Genomic DNA, 21,935 nt, shown 5'->3' with positions numbered 1-21,935 from the left:
CCATATAGGCATTTGTTATATTTTCCTTGTTTTAATGATATCTCATTATATGAACAAATAATAAACATATTAAACATCATTATTATGACTACCTATCAACTGTAGCATTTTGATCAATTAGTATTATCCACTAGTTATTAGTAGCCTATAGTAGCTTAGTCGCCTATGTAATAGTTGACTAATAGTAGTAGTATTCTGTTAGTAGTAATAACGTTAGTAATAGCCTTATACTAGGCGTATAGCCCTTGTGAGTAGAATCATTCATAAGCTACATGTGGGCTATCCAAATGTCCATATACTTTCAAGTCGCACGCTTTTTTACCCCAGTCCAGCTACCAAGCACGGTGTGATCACTATAAAGACGTCACTCGTTTAACTGAGCCAGTTAAGTGCGCAGCTTTTAACTGTACAACTTCAATTTCAGCATGCTTGCGGACGACATAGGAATCTTCGGATCCCATCGGCGTGTGAACACAAATACACGGACCCTATTATTTACTTCGCGTCCGTAGCGAAGAAATCCGTATTTTATGGTGGATTTCATACGGGGAGTTCAACGCTTTAGTGGCGAGCACAAGTCGCTACAAATAAGAGGACACGAGGATCCTTAAAGGTATTTCTAACTGCGACACTGTATCAAAACTGGACATGTGTGCGCGCATCCCAGAGAAGCGCATTAGAAATATCACATTATAATGTTATTGGTTGGGCGTGAAAGCTGTCCATTGCGTAAAACGAACACAATTGAAACGGATAGGCGATGCACCAGCGTATGTGACTTCTGTTATCGACTGTTGGTGTAGGATTCTCAGGGTGTAGGATTCGAAGGAAGGCTAATGCCTGGTACGGTTAATACGACTCATTTGCCCTGAAAACGAAAAGCCTTTACGCAGCGCGACATTTATTTTGTGGGATTGGTTATAGAATTCTGCGGAAGATGTTATGAAATCCTGGAAAAGTGTACTACGCACTTAGCTGCTCTGTTTTCATATTGGCTTTCAGAAGAGAAACGCCCACTTTTACTAATGTATGTGCAGGCGAGAACGTGTTTTTCAGACTGCCATTTCGTCTGGGTATATGACAAGTTTGACGTGCTTGCGGTTTCACTTTATTATAGGCCCGTTATTTTATGATTCCGTTGTTCTAGTCCCACACGATACGATTACGAATGGCACATTATAGCGCTGACCAGGATGCACTGGAAGGTGTTTTTTTAAAAGCCTTTTTAATGCAGTCCTTGGTGCTTTTGCTAACAGAAGGGGGCGGTGGTTCGCTCACGCACACGCATGCAGAAGTTTGAGTCATGCGTTTCGTTTGGCTGCGAGTGTGTGTGTGGTGGGGGGTGGGGTGGGGTGGGGGGGGGGTGGGGGGGCTGAATCACTTCTCTTACGGGAAGCTCTTGGAAAATTACTTTTCCAATTGCCATTGATGTTATCACATCCCAGATCCAAGTAAAACGTGTTTTTGGAGTTAGGCACAACCAATTCACACACCACATTCACACGAACAGTGATATCCTCCTTTAATACTACTTCTAACAACACAAAAATGGACCCTTAGGAATTGGTGAAATAGAAAAGTGTTCTTTAGCATGATTGACCAGGGCACTTCCATGTGTTTCGTCTTTGTGTCAGTGCCAGTAACGCCAGTCATTTCTATCATTGTGCAGGACCATGGAGGAGGCCCCAGAGGTCCCTGTCTCAGACCCAGTCCCGGACCCGGCCCTAATCCTGACCCCAACACCTTGTCCTGCCTCCAACATACCCTCCCGAAGCCTGTTGGAGTGGAGGAAGAGGGTGAAGTCTGAGTACATGCGCCTCCGTCAGCTGAAACGCTTTAAAAACGCAGAGGAGGTCAAGGTAAGGATAATGAGAGAGAGAGAGAGAGAGGGAGAGAGAGATTGTGTGTATAGGTATTACAAACTCTTCTTACATTTCCTGTCTTTTCCAGGCCTTGTTCATGTCCAACCGGCAGAAGATAGAGGAACGTACCAACCTTCTGAACGAGGAGTGGTCCAAGCTGAGGATCCAGTCAGTTCCCCTGTCTACCCCAGGTGGAGCGCTACCCGGCAAAAAGGTGAGAGAGACAAAAGGATCGAGAGACATACAGTAGGAGGCGACGCATCACATTTTCTGGCCTATCCAGACAAAGCAAAGATTTCCTGTGCCAGTGAACCTCGTAGCTGCGCTTGCAATAGCTCTTACGAAACGGGAGAGTCTAGCAGATGCAACAATAGCAGTTTCATCTCCCATTGATGTTCTCAGATGGATTTATAGCTCTCAACAGGAAAAAATCCAAAATAATTTTGTAGAATTGAAACAAGACCACTTTCTCTTGGTCACAGATGGACAAAATCACTTCGTGCTTAAAAATGAGGTTGTAACGAGTCTGCACCAAATACTTAAATATGTGTAATTTTGTCTTTGAAACATTTAATTGAAATACTTTAGAATTCCTTTCATTCCTATGGAGGACTGCTCCGACTGTGGAATGCCAATATGGCCGACCGGTTGCTTCAAAGCCTCTCAATGGCCAATACATAGCATCAGCAATCCAGGGTTTGTAGACATTGTTGGTCTGCACACATTTGAATGGTGTCTCTGGATTGCCCAGAGAACGTTTGTGTGATCACGTTTATTTTACAGTTATAAGAAAGGTGAAATCTTACAGTAAGTCGTTTATAATTTGATTGTTACTATATTTAGAAAGCATTTCAGTCACTTCAAGCCCTGTTGTGCCACTTTTGTTGAACAGGAAAAAAATAATATCAGATTTTTCATAACATTTGTACTATGTACTTGAGTTTGTGTCCTCAAAGGGAGTACACCTCAGCAATTTATAAGAAAGATACGTTCTAGACCTTTCCAAAATGTTGCAGCACTAGTTATTCTCTATGGCCATCTCATGAAGAATATTTACTTTTGTGTATGTGTATTTAAGGGGAAGTCTACATTTTGGCCATGAACTATCCCATTCTGGCTCCTGCCTCCTCATTAACCAGGCCAGGGTCTGCTCTCCCATCAGGCTGACGGGACTGTGATCTTTCATCCCTTTTCAGGGAGATGCTAAGCTGCCAAAAAGGGTTCATGAGGCTGCCTTACTGAGATCAATAACTCAACTCTCTCAGAACCTATGATGAAAACAGCCTGGAGGCAGACAGAGCAGCATCTTGTATTCCTGAAACTCTCACTATGTTCTTCTCTAGTGTCTTGGTATTTGTTTCCTAGTTCATTTCAGAGTAGTGTGAGTGGGTATAGCATTGTCTTTATTCATTTGGGTAATAGTAGCCTACCTGTTGGTTATAATCCAGTGCTGGTCTATCCTCCTTTGTCATACTCACCCATCTGTCTCTGGTCCAATCACAGTTGTGCATGGTGGAGTTTGGCTTCCCAGCGTTTAAAGCTCAGGCGGTTGCCATGCGGCCCCTGACAACCGTGGCAGGAATCCCCTTCATGTACTCCTGGTCCCCTTTGCAGCAGAACTTCATGGTATGGGGCTTTCCCGACAACACACACACACAGAGAAACACACACACACACACACATTCAGTATACACTACCGGTCAAAAGTTTGAGAATACCGACTCATTCATGGGTTTTTCTTTATTTTTACTATTTTCTACATTGTAGAATAATAGTGAAGGCATCAAAACTATGAAATAACACATATGGAATCGTATAGTAACAAAAAAAGTGTTAAAAGAATCAAAATATATTTTAGATTTGAGAATCTTCAAATACCCACCCATTTGCCTTGATGACAGCTTTGCACACTCTTGGCATTCTCTCAAACACCTTCATGAGGTAGTCACCTGGAATGCATTTCAATTAACAGCTGTGCCTTGTTAAAAGTATATTTTTTTAGTTTCTTTCCTTAATGTGTTTGAGCCAATCAGTTGTTTTGTGACAAGGTAGGGGGGTATACAGAAGATAGCCCTATTTGGTAAAAGACCAAGTCCATATTATGGCAAGAACAGCTCAAATAAGCAAAGAGAAACGACAGTCCATCATTACTTTAAGACATGAAGGTCACTCAATATGGAACATTTTCAAGAACTTTGAAAGATCCTTCAAGTGCAGTTGCAAAAACCATCAAGCGCTATGATGAAAATGGCTCTCATGAGGACCGCCACAGGAAAGGAAGACCCAGAGTTACCTCTGCTGCAGAGGATAAGTTTGAGTTACCAGTCTCAGAAATTGCAGCCTAAATAAATGTTTCACAGAGTTCGAGTAACAGACACATCTCAACACCAACTGTTCAGAGGAGACTGTGTGAATCAGGCCTTCATGGTCAAATTGCTGCAAAGAAACCACTACTAAAGGACACCAATAATAAGAAGAGACTTGCTTGGGCCATGAAACACGAGCAAAGGACATTAGACCGGTGGAAATTTGTCCTTTGGTCTTGAGTCCAAATTGGAGATTTTTGGTTCCAACCGCCTTGTCTTTGTGAGACGCGGTGTGGGTGAACGGATGATTTTCACATGTGTATTTCCCACGGTAAAGCATCGAGGAGGAGGTGTTTTGGTGTAGGGGTGCTTTGCTGGTGACACTGTCTGTGATTTATTTAGAATTCAAGGCACACTCAACCAGCATGGCTACCACAGCATTCTGCAGCGTTACGCTGTCCCATCTGGTTTGGGCTTAGTTGGACTATCATTTGTTTTTCAACAGGACAATGACCCAACACACCTCCAGGCTGTGTAAGGGCTATTTTACCAAGAAGGAGAGTGATGGAGTGCTGCATCAGATGACCTGGCCTCCACAATCACCCAACCTCAACCAAATTGAAATGGTTTTGGATGAGTCAGCCTGCAGAGTAAAAGAAAAGCAGCCAACAAGTGCTCAGCATATGTGGGAACTCCTTCAAGGCTGTTGGAAAAGCATTCCAGGTGAAGCTGGTTGAGAGAATGCCAAGAGTGTGCATAGCTGTCATCAAGGCAACGGGGGGCTATTTGAAGAATCTCAAATACAAAAAATATATTTGTTTAACACTTTTTTGGATACTATATGACTCCATATGTGTTATTTCATAGTTTTGATGCCTTCACTATTATACTACAATGTAGAAAATAGTCAAAATATAGAAAAACCTGTGAATGTGTAGGTGTTTTAATACTTTTGAACGGTAGTGTACATACACATCAGGAAAAACACACGTCCTTATTCCACTTGTGTAATAACAATAAATGCTCAACCCCATCTCTATGCAATAACAAAGTAATTTCTCAATTACTGTGCAACAACATGATAGGTCGCTTCTAACTTTACTACGTTGTTATTACACAGGTATCAAAACCCTAATATGAACATATGCACACAGATTTTATTCATGTGCCACATTAACACACACACAGCCAGATGTGACAATGTGTTTGTTGAATTGGAGTCTCATAGGGCGGGGAACAATTGGCCCAGCGTCATCCGGGTTTGGCCGGGGTAAATAAGAATTTGTTCTTAACTGACTTGCCTAGTTACATAAAAAAAAATACAATAAAAATGGTTTCCTAGGTGGAGGATGAGACGTTCCTCCATAACATCCCCTACATGGGAGACGAGGTGTTGGAGCAGGACGAGGCCTTCCTGGAGGAGCTCATCGACAACTATGACGGTGTCCATGGAGACAGAGGTGACCTGCCTACCTACCTAGACTAGGGCTATCATCCTTTCTGTCCTGTTTCGATTATGCACACTGTCAGCCTGATCTATCACAGAGTTATATTATTGGAGATGTGGGGGTTAGACGTGCTCCAGGATGTCATCGGTACAGTACGTGCGTTGCTGTGTGCTGCTGGGGCAATCTAAATTGTTTAGGGGATATGTGCTGACGTATATTGCATGATGTCATCAGTAGGCGCTGACATGTTGACTGGGTGGTTTGTCTCCCAGAGGGAGGGTTCATCAACGATGAGATCTTTAAAGAGTTGGTGGAGGCCTTGAGCCAGTACTCAGACCAGGAAGAGGAGGAGGCGGCGGAGGAGAAAGGGGGGAAAGAGGAGGAGGAGAACGGGGTGAGGAAGAGCGCTGAGGAAGGGACTGAAGAGGCCAAGGTGGGGCCCACAGCCTTCTTCAGGAGGAAGAGGAGGAGTGTCATAGAGGGTAAGTGTCCTCCAGAGTCTTGACTGGAAGATGTAACCACAATTAACATACAGTAGTTCATGTCTCCTAGATGTGATTGGATGCTTATCTAACAAAAGGCAATACGTGCTGTTTTCTATATGAGAGTCACTGGTTTTACTATGCTGGACTATCTGAAGGGAAATGTGCATGCTTATTTGTATTTGCTATAGACTTGTCCTCCTACTCTTATCAGTGACATGAGAGAACAGAGGGTACAGGTCAGGTTGATCACTGTGACTCTACTGTACCCCATGTTGTACAGGAGCCAGCAGGTCGCTCTGTCCCAGCACGGTGGCACTGCCTGGCATTGTTTACCTAGAGACTGTCCCAGTCCCAGGGACAGACTGGGTGGATGGGGAACATGTTTGGTCATAACACCAATACAATACGACCAGGTTCTGGTTACAAGGCCCTTTGACCTCTGGCACATAGAGAGCACCAGGGATTATGGGGAGGGGGTGTGACACTCACATAGAGAGATATTGTGTCATCAGACACTGAACACATCAGTATGACACACCCATTGGCACTCTCTCAATACACAGAGCACATGGACAAACAGTCCTTCTCAATCGGATCGGGACTTTGCTATCGTTCCAATAGATTGCTTACATGGCAAAAAGTGCAAATACAATTACATCTCAATGGGAAATTGGAACTAGAAAAGGGGTGGTTGAGTTGCTAATTATCTGCTCTTTGCTTTTCTTTTCACTACCTTTCTTAGTGAGGGATTTGCCTGCCAATAAGAAGATCCCGCATGATAACATATTCACGGCCATCGCCTCGATGTTCCCCTACAAGGGTACAACGGAGGAGCTGAAGGAAAAGTAAGAAAAGTACCCAACAACTGTGCTGTGCTTAGTCGAGCGTTGCTTAGTGTTCACCATGGAGATGGGAGCTCGCAGGGACATGCTAATAATGCTCTCTTCCCTCTCTTCTCGCGCTCAATAGAAAAGTCGTTGCATCCCCATCTTTTTCTTCGAAAATACCGCAAACTTAACACTCCAAATCCACCTGCAAATGAGCATAGGCCAGGGGTCGGCAACTGGGCCCCGCAAAGTTTTTAGTAAAACAAAGAATAATGATGTTTTGTTTTTCGTAAAAAAGAAAAGGACTGTAAAATCACCAGGAATTCAGCAAAATATTTGTTTCATTTAGGAAATCTGTTCCCAAGTATTCCCACAAATACATTTTTTTTTACTTGATCGTGTCTCAATGTAATCAAGGTATGAAATTATTGTTATTTCCAAATGCAGGTTCTTTTTGGGCTTAGTTGTGGTCTATTTGCAATGTATAAATTATTATAATTATCTTCCGGCCACCCAACCATCCGCTCCGACAAAAATCGTCCTGCGGCCTGATCTAGTTGCCTACCCCTGGCACAGACCTACTTGAGTCAGAATACAGCTACTTACTGTAGTTTCCCACTTCTACTGTATATAATGCCATATACCATGCTCATACAAAATACAATCCTAATACAAAGTTATATTATGCATGGTAAGGCTATGTTTTGTTTTATCCACTTCTTCCCCAAATGACACCTCCCTAGGTACAAGGACCTCCTGGAGCCCCCCAGCCCGGTAAAGCTGCCCCCCCTCTGCACCCCTAACATAGACGGGCCGTTCGCCAAGTCTGTCCAGCGGGAGCAGTCCCTACACTCCTTCCATACGCTGTTCTGCAGGCGCTGCTTCAAATACGACTGCTTCCTCCACCGTAATGTGTCCTATGGGTTTACTCTTTTCTTTCAGTTTCTGTATCTCTCTCTCTCTAACTCTCTCTCTCTAACTAACTCTCTCTGTGTTTTTAACCTATTGACATCTGTCAACATGTGGCTTTTCCTCTAGATTAATATTTTTCTTTTTTCTCTCTTTCTTTCTCGGACTCTCTTGGAATCTCTAGTGTTATAATAAATGCATTATTACTAGCCAGGACAAACATATTTTCACGATTTCACTAATATCATCAAAATCAATGAATCGTAGCACGTTTTTGGGCTCATTCAGTAGTTTTTACCTGATAAAGTAGAATTCAGTTTAAAAATCATTTTTAAAGTACCGTTTGTATTCCTTAAAAAACATTGAAAATGTTTTAAATGTCCAAATTCATAATCAATATGATGAAATACTTGTGATATTTTGAAGACCAATACATAAAAGTTACACGTGTTACACATGTTCAGAATACTTGTATTTACTAAATGGTTAGTGCGTCGGGCCAGTAACCAAAAGGTTGCTGGATCGAATCCCCGAGCTGACAAGGTAAAAATCTGTCATTCTGCCCCGTTCTATTTTTGCATACCCAAAGTGCCTACTATTTAGGACGCAAGTATGGGTATTTGGACACGGCCACTGGTACTAAACCAAAGATCTGTTTTATGCGATTGATTTTGTGAGATCATGCTGACTATAAACGGTAATACTAACATCACCAATCTGAGGTAAAAAGTATGTGTATTTCCTGCAATTCTTGTGTGGTGAAAACATTAGTATGTGTAATGTAGTAACACGTTCTGTCCACCATTGGGGAATTAGCATAATGTAACCTAATTAAATATGTCAAAGTAATTCAATATTTTTTATATATGATAATAGTAAATGTAGCAGACTCACACATTTTTACAACAATGACATATATTTCTTCCTACTTTAACCATGGAGAGAATTTATATGCTCCTAAGCACAGTTTAACCAGGCGCTCTAGACTAGAGTGTCCATAGGGTCTGTGCAGCAGGCTAAATGTTTTACGTCCCTAGTATTACTGTTCTACTAACATACAGTATATTGTTACTATCAGTATACTAATAGTATTTGTCTTTCCAGCTTTTCACGCTACGCCCAATGTTTACAAGAGGAAGAGCAAGGAGATTCGCATGGAGACAGAGCCCTGTGGTCTGGACTGCTTTCTGCTACAGGTGAGCTCAGATCCTCTACATGTCCTCTGTGTTTAACTGCCCGACAACAGACAGACAAGCCAATGATGACGCTCTGATCCATTCATCCCTTCTTTAACACTTCTATCTCTTCATTTCTGTCCCTTTCTTCCTCTTTCCCTCCTCTAAAGAAAGGGGCCAAAGAGTTTGCGGATCAGGAGATGCTGCGCTCCCAGAAGTCCCGGCGGCGGCGGCGACAGCCACGCCCTCCCAGCTCCAGCTGCCCTGGCCCGTCAGGCACCACTGAGGAGGCCAAGGAGGTGGATAGTGACCACGAGACCACCAGCTCCTCAGGTAGCTTGGGGAAACACTAGCATTATAAGGGACAAGACAGACCAACACGAACGTCAGCGGTGCACAGTACAGCACCTGCTGGGTGTCGGCAAACAGTGGCGATTCAACATGTAGAATCGTTGGGAAATGAACAGAAAATGACGACCGATGTTCTGTGGTCAGAGGCAATAGGACAGCCACCCACTGCACACGGCCGATGTTCATGTTAGTCTGTCTGGTCCGTAAGTACTTTAAGAGACAATTATGGGAAAGACTAGCTTCTAAGGTACTATTCATAGGTTGCACCTCCGTCACTCGGTTGTGTCATGCCATTGTTATGAACGTTCTCAAGGCGCTCTCTACCGGGCGGTGCCATAGTGGTGCCCTAAAGTGGTGATAAGCCCAGTCATTCTGGACGGAGGCTAACGACTGTTCAGTCTAAATTACACTATTGGGCCTGGAAATACAACAAATTGACTTTAGACAGATGGCAATGTTGTCATTAGCTGGCAAAGTTTTTTAAACATAGCTATCAATGCTAACGTAGCTAGCTAAAATCCGCTGTCCTCCCCTCAATCTTAGCTAAATAGCTAACGTTATACTGCATCTAAAGTCAATCTGGCGACATCAAAATGATGACAAAAGGTTTTTATTTATTTGCCTTCTTTTTTAATTGCGTTGTATTTCTAAGCCACTGTAATTCCTCAGTTAGCGATGAGGAATCGGCCCAGAAGCAGTCCTCTTCCGGGCGGCCGGAACTGATTAAATTGGCCCGGAATCAAAATGAATGACTGCCCAGAATCGGCCCAAGTACATCGGGCCATTTCCGTCTACCAGAATTCAGCCGACTTTGCCGGCATCTTACCAGAATCCACCCAGAAGCAGCCCGATGCAAGTGTAAATAAATGTGTACAAAATTACCTGATTTAGTCATTTTAAATATTACTATTTTACATTATATACATACAAATTATACCCATCCACAAAAAAACATTTTGTGTCAGAAGAAACACCATACACCTGGTGACCGTGTATGCGCCTGGCCCGCCACGGGAGTCGCTACAGAGCGATGGGACAAGGACATCCCGGCCGGCCAAACCCTCCCCTAACTTGGACGACGCTGGGCCAATTCTGCGTCACCTCATGGGTCTCCCGGTCGCGCCCGGCACCGGTCTCGAACCAGCATCTGTAGCAACGCAGTTTGCGCTGCGATGCAGTGTCTTAGACCGCTGCGCCACTCGGGAAGCGCCATCCACAAAGTTTGTAATGCTTATCAATTGCCTTGCACAAAGTATCAAAATACTACACAGGACTCTTAAAGAATTTTAATTTAAATGTTAATTGTATTTTTGATCACAGAAACAATGAGAAAATCTGGAAAAATAAATAATGAAATGTTCATTATATAAAGCAGCCCGTGTAATCATCTGCCAGAGAGTAGCCTCAATCGGCCCGAGGCCCAAGTAATACATTTGGGCCAGATAACTCACACCGGAATCGGTCCAGATCCACTGTGCTAGCTGGGGCACTTTTGATTACATTTTCATCGGCGCTCATTGACACTACATTGAGTAGGATGCTCAGTTGGGCATCAGTCCAAAACTAATGTTCAAAACAATATTGTGATGGAAGATGCAACCCATGAATAGGAGACTACCAGCTTCCTATCTTCTCAGGTAGGAGAACACTAATGCCTCAGCTGCTACGGTACTACAGTATATCTGTCATACCTCAGTGTATTAATGACAAAATGGATCGACTAAGTTCCCCATAATGCTCATCTGCCAGAATGGTTCATCTGTGCTGAATACAGTTCATCAGAAAAGAGAACCTTGGCTGAAGATGGTTATTATTATTTTTAAACTATTCACTCTCACTCGCTCTCCAAACACAAGAATCCAATCATGGGTTTCAGCCCCAAAACCAATAGATCCTTCACTCAGCCTCTCTCCCTGCTTTTCCTCTTTCTGTTGACAGACTCATGTGGAGAACAGTGGGAGGGGAGAAAGAGCACTCTCCTCAGGCTCTCGTTTCCTCTGTCTTAATCATTCACTCACTCTCTCTGCTGTCGCTCTCTTGCATTCAGTTTGGAAGGAACTAATATCTGTACTGTGATGTCACTGCAGCTCTTCATGTTGAAGACAGACTACTGGTTAAGCTGGTGGCCCAGAGGCCTTCCCCACTAGCTCAAATCATGTGTAAAAACAGATTGGTGAGAGCGGACTAATAAGCATTCCCCAGTCATAGCATGTGGTCACAGTAACACAGCCTTGAACCTGTTGCCAAGCAACATGTCGCTCTCTGCCTTTAGCAGTGGGTGTATGTACGTGAGTCTCAAATGCCCCCCTCTCTCTGTTCCGTGTGTCTGTGTGCGTGCGCATGTGTGTGTTTTTGCGTCCGGTCAGAGAGCAACTCTCGCTGTCAGACCCCCACCAAGCTGTGTCCGGGGGAGGAGCACAGGGAGCAGGTGGAACCTCCTGTCCAGTGGAGTGGGGCTGAGGAGTCTCTGTTCAGAGTGCTGCACGGAACCTACTACAACAACTTCTGCTCCATCGCTCGCCTCATCAGCACCAAGACCTGCAAACAGGTGAACCACCAAGATCCTACACCCACCAGATGTTCATATACTCTATTGATACGCCAGTTAAAGCTAGTCTCCTGGCCAACACACTAATGACCAAAGCAGATTACAGACTAGTACAAAACCGACAAGATAACAACGAAGTGGTGCTGTGACTGTGTTGCAGTGTGTTGGCATTGATACAAGTGTCGTAACTCATAATACTGTGTGGAAAATTGGGATGATTACAAATGGAATGTAAACAACACGCGGAGTCATAAATTAGGACTTTTACGACATGACATCTTTGTTATTCTCCGAGACTCCGTCACGGTCTCCGGGCTCAGACGGCTTATAGCAAACGGATCCCTTCCTATCTGAGGTATTGTGGGGGTGTTATGCGTCTCTACTATGGGGGAGTTATGGGAGTATTGTATGGGGAACATATTAGGCCTTCTGATCAGATTTACAAAGCTATTGAGAGACACGTTCCAATCCTCCAAAACAAAACAGAGAGACAAAGACCGAGAAACAAAGAGGGGGAAGCGCGACGACAGAGATCCGCCACAAACATCGTAAAGTAGCTTTGCCCCCTGCAGCAGCATCCCGGCCCCCAACACAACGCCAGTGTGACTCTATAGCATGGCCCTGTTACCCCTCAGAGAGCCTGTGGTTTGGCTGGATGGAAACGCCGCTGCTACGAGCTTCCCAGTCCCTCCTTCTGCGTAATGTGTCTATGTCTGTTTTAGGGAGGAAGCCAAATCTGTTTTCTTTGGCAGGCAGAAGTGGTTTGGGGCTTTGCGGGTGTGTGTGGGGAGTGGGATGGCGGGGAGGTGTGTGTGTGCGTGTGCGCGTGTGCATGCATTACGCTGAGATGGTGGTGGGTTCTGATAAGGGAGGAGAGGGCGGGGTGTTTTATGGAGTACTCACATGCAGCGATGCGCTTCCCAGCTTAATTTGAGAGACACTCAACGACACAATGGGACCAAGTCCAGAATCGCACAAGATTCTGCATAGTTGTGTATAGTTGCGTCATATCTGTGTGTATGCGTGGACAAATGTGCCTGCATGTGTGTGTTTAATGTGTGTGTTCCCTCTCTTCTTAAGGTGTATGAGTTTGCTGTGAAAGAGGTCCTGATCCATCGTGTTCCGTTGGAGGATGGTGGCAACTCCCCTCAGAAGAAGAAGAGGAAGCACAGGCAAGATGGCCGCCAACTTTTACACTCGCTCACTCCCTGTCCCTGTTGCAGCATGACCTCATAGGAATGTAGTGAGAATGGACACTGACACACACAGATCAGTGGGAGAAATAGATGAAACCTTGCAGAACATGAAAGTAACTGCTCTTTTCAAATACCTTTGTACAGAAATAGTCATGATTATTGAAAGTGTTTTTCATTTTTTCTGTAGGTTATGGGCAAAGATACAGCTCAAGAAAGGTGAGTTCTTCACTTGACTGAAGTATTGAAATAGTCAAATTAACATTGTCAAATGCATTTCTTATACACTAATTCAAAATGATGTATCTGCTCATTGTATAATTAAAGCCTTTGTCCTCTCTAGATAACTTGTCCAATCAGGTGTACAACTACCAGCCATGTGACCACCCGGACCACCCATGTGACAGCTCCTGTCCCTGTGTGATGACCCAGAATTTCTGTGAGAAGTTCTGCCAGTGTGAGCACGAGTGTGAGTGTCACCTTACCCAAACACACATCCACTGCCTCCACCACGTCCTAACACACACACACACCGCTTCCCAACTCAGACAGACCCTTTGCAGAAGTCCAAGACATATCAGTATAAAAAAAGACATATTTCAACACATACTGAACATTCCTTCCACTAAACTGGCTGTGGTAAATGTTTACTACAATTACCTGTACTGACAGCGAGAGGTTTCACAGCTCAACTCTGTAATGGGAATAGGAATGTGTTCACAGGACAATTCTGCTGAAGCCTAGCTCTCTTTCACTCGGTGGATAAAAAGGCCCTTTTGACAGGCCATAATAGACAGTGGAACAGTGTGTAAGGCGATCCTCCTCGCTGTGTGTTCGCAGGATAAGCTGTCCTCTGGCAGGCAGGGTTTGGTTAGCTGCATGGGCATCTGTTCAGCATGGGGCTGTGTTCACAATGCTCTGACACATTCATCCCAGGAGAAATGAGCCAGAACCGCTGGGCCCACGCACTTCCACAAATGGCCACAGGGCGGAAGGAAGGAATGTTGAGAGAGAGACAGAGAGAGAGACAGAGAGAGAGAGAGCTTGGCTCTGAATTCACAGGTTTGGCTCATTTTGTGTTCTAATAGAAATACAGTTCTCCCTCCCCCCTCCTTGGTTCTGACAGGAAGCAGCGTATGGAGGGTTTTATGTGTGAGCTCCACAGCCCTGGAGAGGAATCAAAGAGATGTGACAGGCACGGTGCCTGAGCTACAACATCCATCCCTACATTTATACGAGACAGACCGCTACGACTGAACACTGTTCGGTGATGCACACCCACAGCCACACAAACTGTAGGGAGGAAGACTTAGGAAGGAGGAGAGACAAGACTAATGTTACTGCTCTGGTTATGGAGTATTGTCCTACAGCTAAACCTGTTGGAGAGGAGAGGGACGTTTTAAGTTGTCTGCTGCTCATTTTCCTTCTTCCTCTGCCCGGAAGGCTTTCCATTACTCTCAGCACAGCTGTATTTCAGCATAGCTGCCAGCAGAGGTCAGTGATTGATGAGTTACATTACAGAGCAGCAGCTTTTTTTTTTTACCGTTGAGGCAGCGTTCATTAATGAAAATGCGGTTGCCGTTCGCCACACAGCCACAGAGAATTCTGTTACAAAATAGTTTTCTAGTCCACTGAGGCATATAACTCATATGGCCTCTCTGTTACAGCAGTATGTTTCTATGCTGTTTCTAAAAGCGACTATAAACCTCTCCGCTGAACGTTCCCCTGTCTGACTCTGAACACTACCCTGGGGTGTTATGTTGTTCTCCAGGCCAGAACCGTTTCCCGGGCTGCCGCTGTAAGACCCAGTGCAACACCAAGCAGTGTCCCTGCTACCTGGCGGTGAGGGAATGTGACCCAGATCTGTGTATGACCTGTGGAGCCGCGGACCACTGGGACAGCAAGGTAGTCTCCTGCAAGAACTGCAGCATCCAAAGGGGGCTCAAGAAGGTAGGCCAGCGGGTCATGTTCCAGTCCAAAGGAATAGAAAATAGAAGCTGGTTTTACAGGTAGCTTGATAGCTGATGATGTGCTGTGTCTGAATTCAGGTCAGAGTCAGAACCCATATTAACATGCTTATGACTTGCTGAGGAATTAAAGGCACAGTTGTATTATTCCAGTGTTGTCTTGTCATTTTCTGTAAATGTCAGCCAACTTTAACCTCTGACCTCTCCCAGCACCTCCTGCTGGCCCCCTCAAACGTGGCAGGGTGGGGCACCTTCATCAAAGAGTCAGTTCAGAAGAATGAGTTCATCTCAGAGTACTGTGGAGAGGTGAGGCTACGTAAAACTGTTGAACGTAGCTTTCTTTATCATGTAATGGGGTATAGTTGGGTGTGGGGTTTATACGGTATCAGTATGCGTTTGTATGAACGTCTTTGTATTAATGTATAAAACATTTAGTCTGACCATCACACTCTGAAACTGTCTGTGTCTGCAGCTCATCTCGCAGGATGAGGCGGACCGACGGGGGAGGATCTACGACAAATACATGTCCAGCTTCCTCTTCAACCTGAACAATGGTAATAATGACTCCTCAACACTCTGATGACGCACAGTTAACCCTTTAAAGGGCATCACAGTCGCTGTGTTCTGTGATCGCTGAGCCGACACTGTTCCTGTTATGTCTCAACAGACTTTGTCGTGGACGCCACAAGGAAAGGGAATAAAATCCGATTCGCGAATCACTCGGTGAACCCAAACTGCTACGCTAAGGGTAGGATCACGTAGAAAATTACAAAGCCTTGTGTTGTGGGATGATTTGGTTTGGTGACGTGTACAAATCAGTGATGTGATGGCTGTTGTTGTTGCAGTGGTCATGGTGAATGGAGACCATCGCATCGGGATCTTTGCCAAACGGGCTATCCTACAGGGGGAGGAGCTCTTCTTCGACTATAGGTAGAGCCTTGTGGCCATGGGAACACTGGAGCCTTCGATACAATACGGTATCGCAGTCCTTCTTTGGTTGTCTCTGATATTTGTGGGATGACTTACGTGTTTTTTTTTTACACTGACGCTTCACACTGTCCTGACTCTCTGTCTCCTGCCCCTTACAGGTACAGCCAGGATGATGCCCTGAAGTATGTGGGCATAGAGAGAGAGGTCGACGTGGCCTAGCATTAACCTGCTGCATTTCAACCACCCGCACTGACCCTTTGCTGACTGACCCCCCCCCTCCCTCCGCCACCTGGTAACGCTTCTGCTCCTCCCCACAACGCCACAACAAACAAGCTCTATTGGCCTCTGTGAAACATTCACCATAATGGAGATGAATTAAAATGGCTGATCTATGTTACTGACAATGGGGGCATTGACAACAGTGCTGTGACTAAATGGTTTTCTTCTCCCTTGGTGACAATTTCCTCCTGCTACCACATCAGTGAAATCACTTCTTCTCTGTATGACACACTTCCCCACTGCTTTATCACTCACCTATCGAAACTGTGTACGGGAAGCTTCTGGAACGAAACAAGCAATTAGAATGGCAACAAAACCTACTATCTACAGTATATATTCAATGTATCTCTTATACTGTACCATCAGCCTCACGGCATTGTTGTTATTTCTAACATGAAAACATGCTGTGTGTTATTCTCTCTGTATTTTTGTTACTGTACTCACATCTATTAACTATTGCTTGTCCTCTCAATGAGCAACGCTAGCTTTTAGCCTACAGTGTATCTATTAACAGTGCAAGACAGCGCACGTGTTGTCTTTTGGTTTAAAATGAACTGTAAGCACATTAGCAAGAAAATTAGCTTTTATTTTCAAATGCAGCTCTATGGAGGAGCTCAATATCCTGTCATGTTATCTTTCCTGTTACTCAGAAATAGCCTCTTCCTGGTAGCTTTTGGAGGCAATGCTAAACTCATGATAATGCTTAAGCTCTGTATCTGATCTGTCTCTGTGGCTATAGCATCAACACCACCCCTTCATACATAATGAAATAACTTGTGCATTTATATCAATGTTCTTCAAAAAAATATGCCCTACCGTACGAGAAACCGACTAACTGAATGTGAACTCTGAAGTGGTGGTTGATGGGAGATCTCATTCCTCCTTTAGTTTGACAACTCTAGTCACCGGTGCCATTGGTACTCAGTGATATGTATACTTTATGAAGCATTTGCCATTCAGTTTACATGAGCGTCAGCTCTTCTAACTCCAAAAAGACTATATTCGTATATAAGAACCATGAACACTATAGTCTTCCCTGAACTAGCTGTGAGTGCCAAATGAATCTAAACTGAAAGAGAAGGGTTGTCATTATGGTGTTTGTATTGTATATAATGGACAGGACTGTGTTACAGGTAACCATTTTACGGTTATACTCGTCACGGGAAAATGAAATAGGAAAAATAAAGGGTTTTTTTGACAATTCCAATTTTCAAGTGCCCCACCTGGATGTTGTGTACGTACAACCATCCATCTGATCAGGTTGTCACACTATATAAAAGTGAATTGTGGAACTGACATCCAGGTCTGATATTCACCCAGGATTTTATCCTTAAGTCCAAAACATTTACACCCACGACAAGATGAGATCTTTCTGCACAGAGATGACTGAAACAATATGGAATTTAGCGTTATGTACAACTTATGCCTATGAAAATAAAACTTTAACTTTATACATTATTACTATATGCATCTTGTCGTTGAGTACCATTGTCAGTCAAAGTGAGGGAGCGGGGAGCGCTATTTCGGGGGGGGTGGGGGGCTAGGATGAGTCAGGGTTGAACATACCCTAGTCTCAACCACCACCCTAAATGTAGCCTCAACCACAGCCCTAACCCGAGTTTTATGTCCACATCCCGGTTCAACAATAACCCTCAACCACAGCCCTAACCCTAGTTTTATGTCCACATCCCGGTTCAACACTAACCCTCAACTACAACCCTAGCCCTAGTTTCATGTCCACATCCCGGTTCAACACTAACCCTCAACCACAACCCTAGCCCTAGTTTCATGTCCACATCCCTGTTCAACACTAACCCTCAACCACAACCCTAGCCCTAGTTTCATGTCCACATCCTGGTTCAACACTAACCCTCAACCCTAACCCAGCTTCTTGTCCATATCCTGGTTCAACACTAACCCACAACCCTAGCCCTAACCCTAATTTCATGTCCACATCCCGGTTCAACACTAACCCTCAACCACAACCCTAGCCCTAGTTTCATGTCCACATCCCGGTTCAACACTAACCCTCAACCACAACCCTAGCCCTAACCCTAGTTTCATGTCCACATCCCGGTTCAACACTAACCCTAGCTTCTTGTCCATATCCTGGTTCAACACTAACCCACAACCCTAGCCCTAACCCTAATTTCATGTCCACATCCTGGTTCAACACTAACCCTCAACCACAACCCTAGCATAACCCTAATTTCATGTCCACATCCTGGTTCAACACTAACCCTCAACCACAACACTAGCCCTAACCCTAGTTTCATGTCCACATCTCGGTTCAACACTAACCCTCAACCACAACCCTAGCCCTAACCCTAGTTTCATGTCCACATCCTGGTTATACACTAACCCACAACCCTAGCCCTAACCCTAGTTTCATGTCCACATCCCGGTTCAACACTAACCCTCAACCACAACCCTAGCCCTAACCCTAGTTTCATGTCCACATCTCGGTTCAACACTAACCCTCAACCACAACCCTAGCCCTAACCCTAGTTTCATGTCCACATCCTGGTTCAACACTAACCCACAACCCTAGCCCTAACCCTAGTTTCATGTCCACATCCCGGTTCAACACTAACCCTCAACCACAACCCTAGCCCTAGTTTCATGTCAACATCCCGGTTCAACACTAACCCTCAACCACAACCCTATCCCTAACCCTAGCTTCTTGTCCACATCCTGGTTCAACACTACAGTCGTGGCCAAAAGTTTTGAGAATGACACAAATATTAATTTTCACAGTCTGCTGCCTCAGTTTATATGATAGCAATTGGCATATACTCCAGAATGTTATGAAGAGTGATCAGATGAATTGCAATTAATTGCAAAGTCCCTCTTTGCCATGCAAATTAACTGAAACCCAACAAAAACATTTCCACTGCATTTCAGCCCTGCCACAAAAGGACCAGCTGACATCATGTCAGTGATTCTCTCGTTAACACAGGTGTGAGTGTTGACGAGGACAAGGCTGGAGATCACTCTGTCATGCTGATTGAGTTCGAATAACAGACTGGAAGCTTCAAAAGGAGGGTGGTGCTTGGAATCATTGTTCTTCCTCTGTCAACCATGGTTACCTGCAAGGAAACACGTGCAGTCATCATTGCTTTGCACAAAAAGGGCTTCACAGGCAAGGATATTGTTGCCAGTAAGATTGCACCTAAATCAACTATTTATCGGATCATCAAGAACTTCAAGGAGAGCGGTTCAATTGTTGTGAAGAAGGCTTCAGGGCGCCCAAGAAAGTCCAGCAAGCGCCAGGACCATCTCCTAAAGCTGATTCAGCTGCGGGATTGAAGCACCACCAGTACAGAGTGCATCTGCACGTACAGTGAGGCGAAGACTTTTGGAGGATGGCCTGGTGTCAAGAAGGGCAGCAAAGAAGCCTCTTCTCTCCAGGAAAAACATCAGGGACAGACTGATATTCTGCAAAGGTACAGGGATTGGACTGCTGAAGACTGGGGTAAAGTCATTTTCTCTGATGAATCCCCTTTCCGATTGTTGGGAGCATCCGGAAAAAAGCTTGTCCGGAGAAGACAAGGTGAGCGCTACCATCAGTCCTGTGTCATGCCAACAGTAAAGCATCCTGAGACCATTCATGTGTGGGGTTGCTTCTCAGCCAATTTTGCCTAAGAACACAGCCATGAATAAAGAATGGTACCAACACATCCTCCGAGAGCAACTTCTCCCAACCATCCAGGAACAGTTTGGTGACGAACAATGTCTTTTCCAGAATGATGGAGCCCCTTGCCATAAGGCAAAAGTGATAACTAAGTGGCTCGGGGAACAAAACATCGATATTTTGGGTCCATGGCCAGGAAACTCCCCAGACCTTAATCCCATTGAGAACTTGTGGTCAATCCTCAAGAGGCGGGTGGACAAACAAAAACCCACAAATTCTGACAAACTCCAAGCATTGATTATGCAACAATGGGCTGCCATCAGTCAGGACGTGGCCCAGTAGTTAATTGACAGCATGCCAGGGCGGTTTGCAGAAGTCTTGAAAAAGAAAGGTCAACACTGAAAATATTGACTCTTTGCATCAACTTCATGTAATTATCAATAAAAGCCTTTGACACTTATGAAATGCTTGTAATTATACTTCAGTATTCCATAGTAACAACTGCCAAAAATATCTAGACACTGAAGCAGCAAACTTTGTGGAAATTAATATTTGTGTAATTCTCAAAACTTTTGGCAACGACTGTACCCCTAGCCTCAGCCACAACCCTAACACTAACCATGGAGTATTGTACTATATCCTACTTTACTCTTTGAATACCATGAGGTGCTGGAGCTTGGCTTCAGGTAACACCAACTTAATTTCCCCACTGGTTTCATCTGCGGTGTTCCAATTTTCCCTATACCAACATGGATTTATTATGACTGTACACTAGACAGACACATTGTGCCTTTGTTAACAGGTAAAGGGAAAATACACCATTTGAATTTCCTTCAAGATTCTTTATTGAAGTGTCAGTTTGGTTTTGCTTTGATTAACATAGTTATGGTCATTTACAGTGAAATTTTTGCAAAACAAAACCAACATAACAGAAAAGGAGAGAAAAAATACCTCCACGATTTCAGTGTGGTCACAAACACAAAGTCCTGCAGTCGGTCACCACCTTCAGCAGGGTTTTAAGAAACCTGAAACATCCGGTTTTCATGGATACAGTATCTTCAACCTAGCTTCTTTTCCCCCTGAAAACCAGATGTGGGGACCCCGCTCAGGCATTTATTTTACACCTGCTACATTAGGTCATACAGTCACTAACTGTCTGGTGCCTCCTCTTGCAAGATTCTATCGGGTAGCGACCCACAGAGGGGTCTGGCCCTCTTAGACTCCCCTGCCTGCTCCTCCCTCTAGCCTGGCCCTAGCTCTATCTGTAGGCCACTCCTCTGCTGTAGGGAACAACACTAGTCTGTCATATGATGACACCCTGCTTGTAGGACGGAGAGAATCCTCGTCTCCTTCACCCTTGTGCTCACTCCCTCAACCCCTTATTACATTTGAGTCTCCTTTACACAGAGAACCTTAGCTGCTCACCCTGGCGGTCACCCTATAGGGATGGCCAAGTTTAAGTTGATATTCCACTCTTAGAAAACAAAGGTGCTATATAGAACCATAAAGGGTTATTTGGCTGTCCCCATAGGAGAACACTTTGAATAACCCTTTTGGGTTCCAGGTAGAACCCTTTTTGGGTTCTACATGGAACCCAAAAAGGTTCTCATATGGGGACAGCTGAAGAACCCTTTTTTCTAAGAGTGTAAGGTAGGGAACTTGCTATAGACCGCCAATCAGCACAGATCTAAGAGCTGATGGTGTCATACAGTGTAGTAAAGGTTGTGGTCATATGCAAATCCTTAAAAATACTGATATTTTGACCTGATGAAGATCCGGTTCAGATCAAAACGTTGTCAATAAAGCGGTGAATTGGGAGCATAAACAATGTTCTGGTCTTCCTGTTCTTTTCAGTGTAGTCACTGATTACCAAAAGCTGTAGAGCAACATCCGAGGAGGGAGGAGCCTGTCCGGACTGCACCCAATCACTATCTGCTCACTGTTCTGCTATTGGTGGACAACAACAAGTGAGTTGGATCATTCACATCATCAGTGCAGAGACTATCCTCATCATCAGTAGG

At 44.5% G+C, this 21,935-nt stretch overlaps 1 protein-coding gene across 2 annotated transcripts; it reads left to right on the top strand.

Moving 5' to 3' along the window:
- The first annotated feature begins 319 nt into the window (after positions 1-319).
- On the top strand, positions 320-17,738 carry LOC106607313 (histone-lysine N-methyltransferase EZH1). Of its 2 annotated transcripts, none has more exons than XM_014204153.2 (20): positions 320-613; positions 1,670-1,859; positions 1,951-2,076; positions 3,366-3,488; positions 5,511-5,628; positions 5,889-6,098; positions 6,844-6,946; positions 7,672-7,835; positions 8,942-9,033; positions 9,183-9,345; positions 11,730-11,911; positions 12,992-13,083; positions 13,295-13,323; positions 13,448-13,573; positions 14,876-15,054; positions 15,282-15,377; positions 15,544-15,625; positions 15,739-15,819; positions 15,917-16,001; positions 16,160-17,738. In XM_014204153.2, exons 2-20 carry the CDS (start codon positions 1,674-1,676, stop codon positions 16,218-16,220), a joined length of 2,298 nt encoding a protein of 765 aa, XP_014059628.1. In that variant the 5' UTR covers positions 320-613; positions 1,670-1,673; the 3' UTR covers positions 16,221-17,738. The 2 variants fall into 2 exon arrangements, with proteins under 2 accessions (XP_014059628.1, XP_014059629.1); XM_014204154.2 differs by having other exon boundaries at positions 15,917-16,048.
- The last annotated feature ends 4,197 nt before the right edge of the window (positions 17,739-21,935 follow it).

The sequence above is a fragment of the Salmo salar genome, chromosome ssa06 (assembly GCF_905237065.1).
Source record: "Salmo salar chromosome ssa06, Ssal_v3.1, whole genome shotgun sequence".
Taxonomy (NCBI): domain Eukaryota; kingdom Metazoa; phylum Chordata; class Actinopteri; order Salmoniformes; family Salmonidae; genus Salmo; species Salmo salar.
This window is presented reverse-complemented; position numbering and strand designations above follow the sequence as displayed.

Bases quoted from the DNA above. Each gene is read 5' to 3' on its own strand.
- LOC106607313 (XM_014204153.2), top strand. From the start codon at position 1,674: ATGGAGGAGGCCCCAGAGGTCCCTGTCTCAGACCCAGTCCCGGACCCG. The intron at 2,077-3,365 runs GTGAGAGAGACA...GTCCAATCACAG, and splicing joins GAGCGCTACCCGGCAAAAAG to TTGTGCATGGTGGAGTTTGG. The intron at 15,055-15,281 runs GTAGGCCAGCGG...GACCTCTCCCAG, and splicing joins TCCAAAGGGGGCTCAAGAAG to CACCTCCTGCTGGCCCCCTC.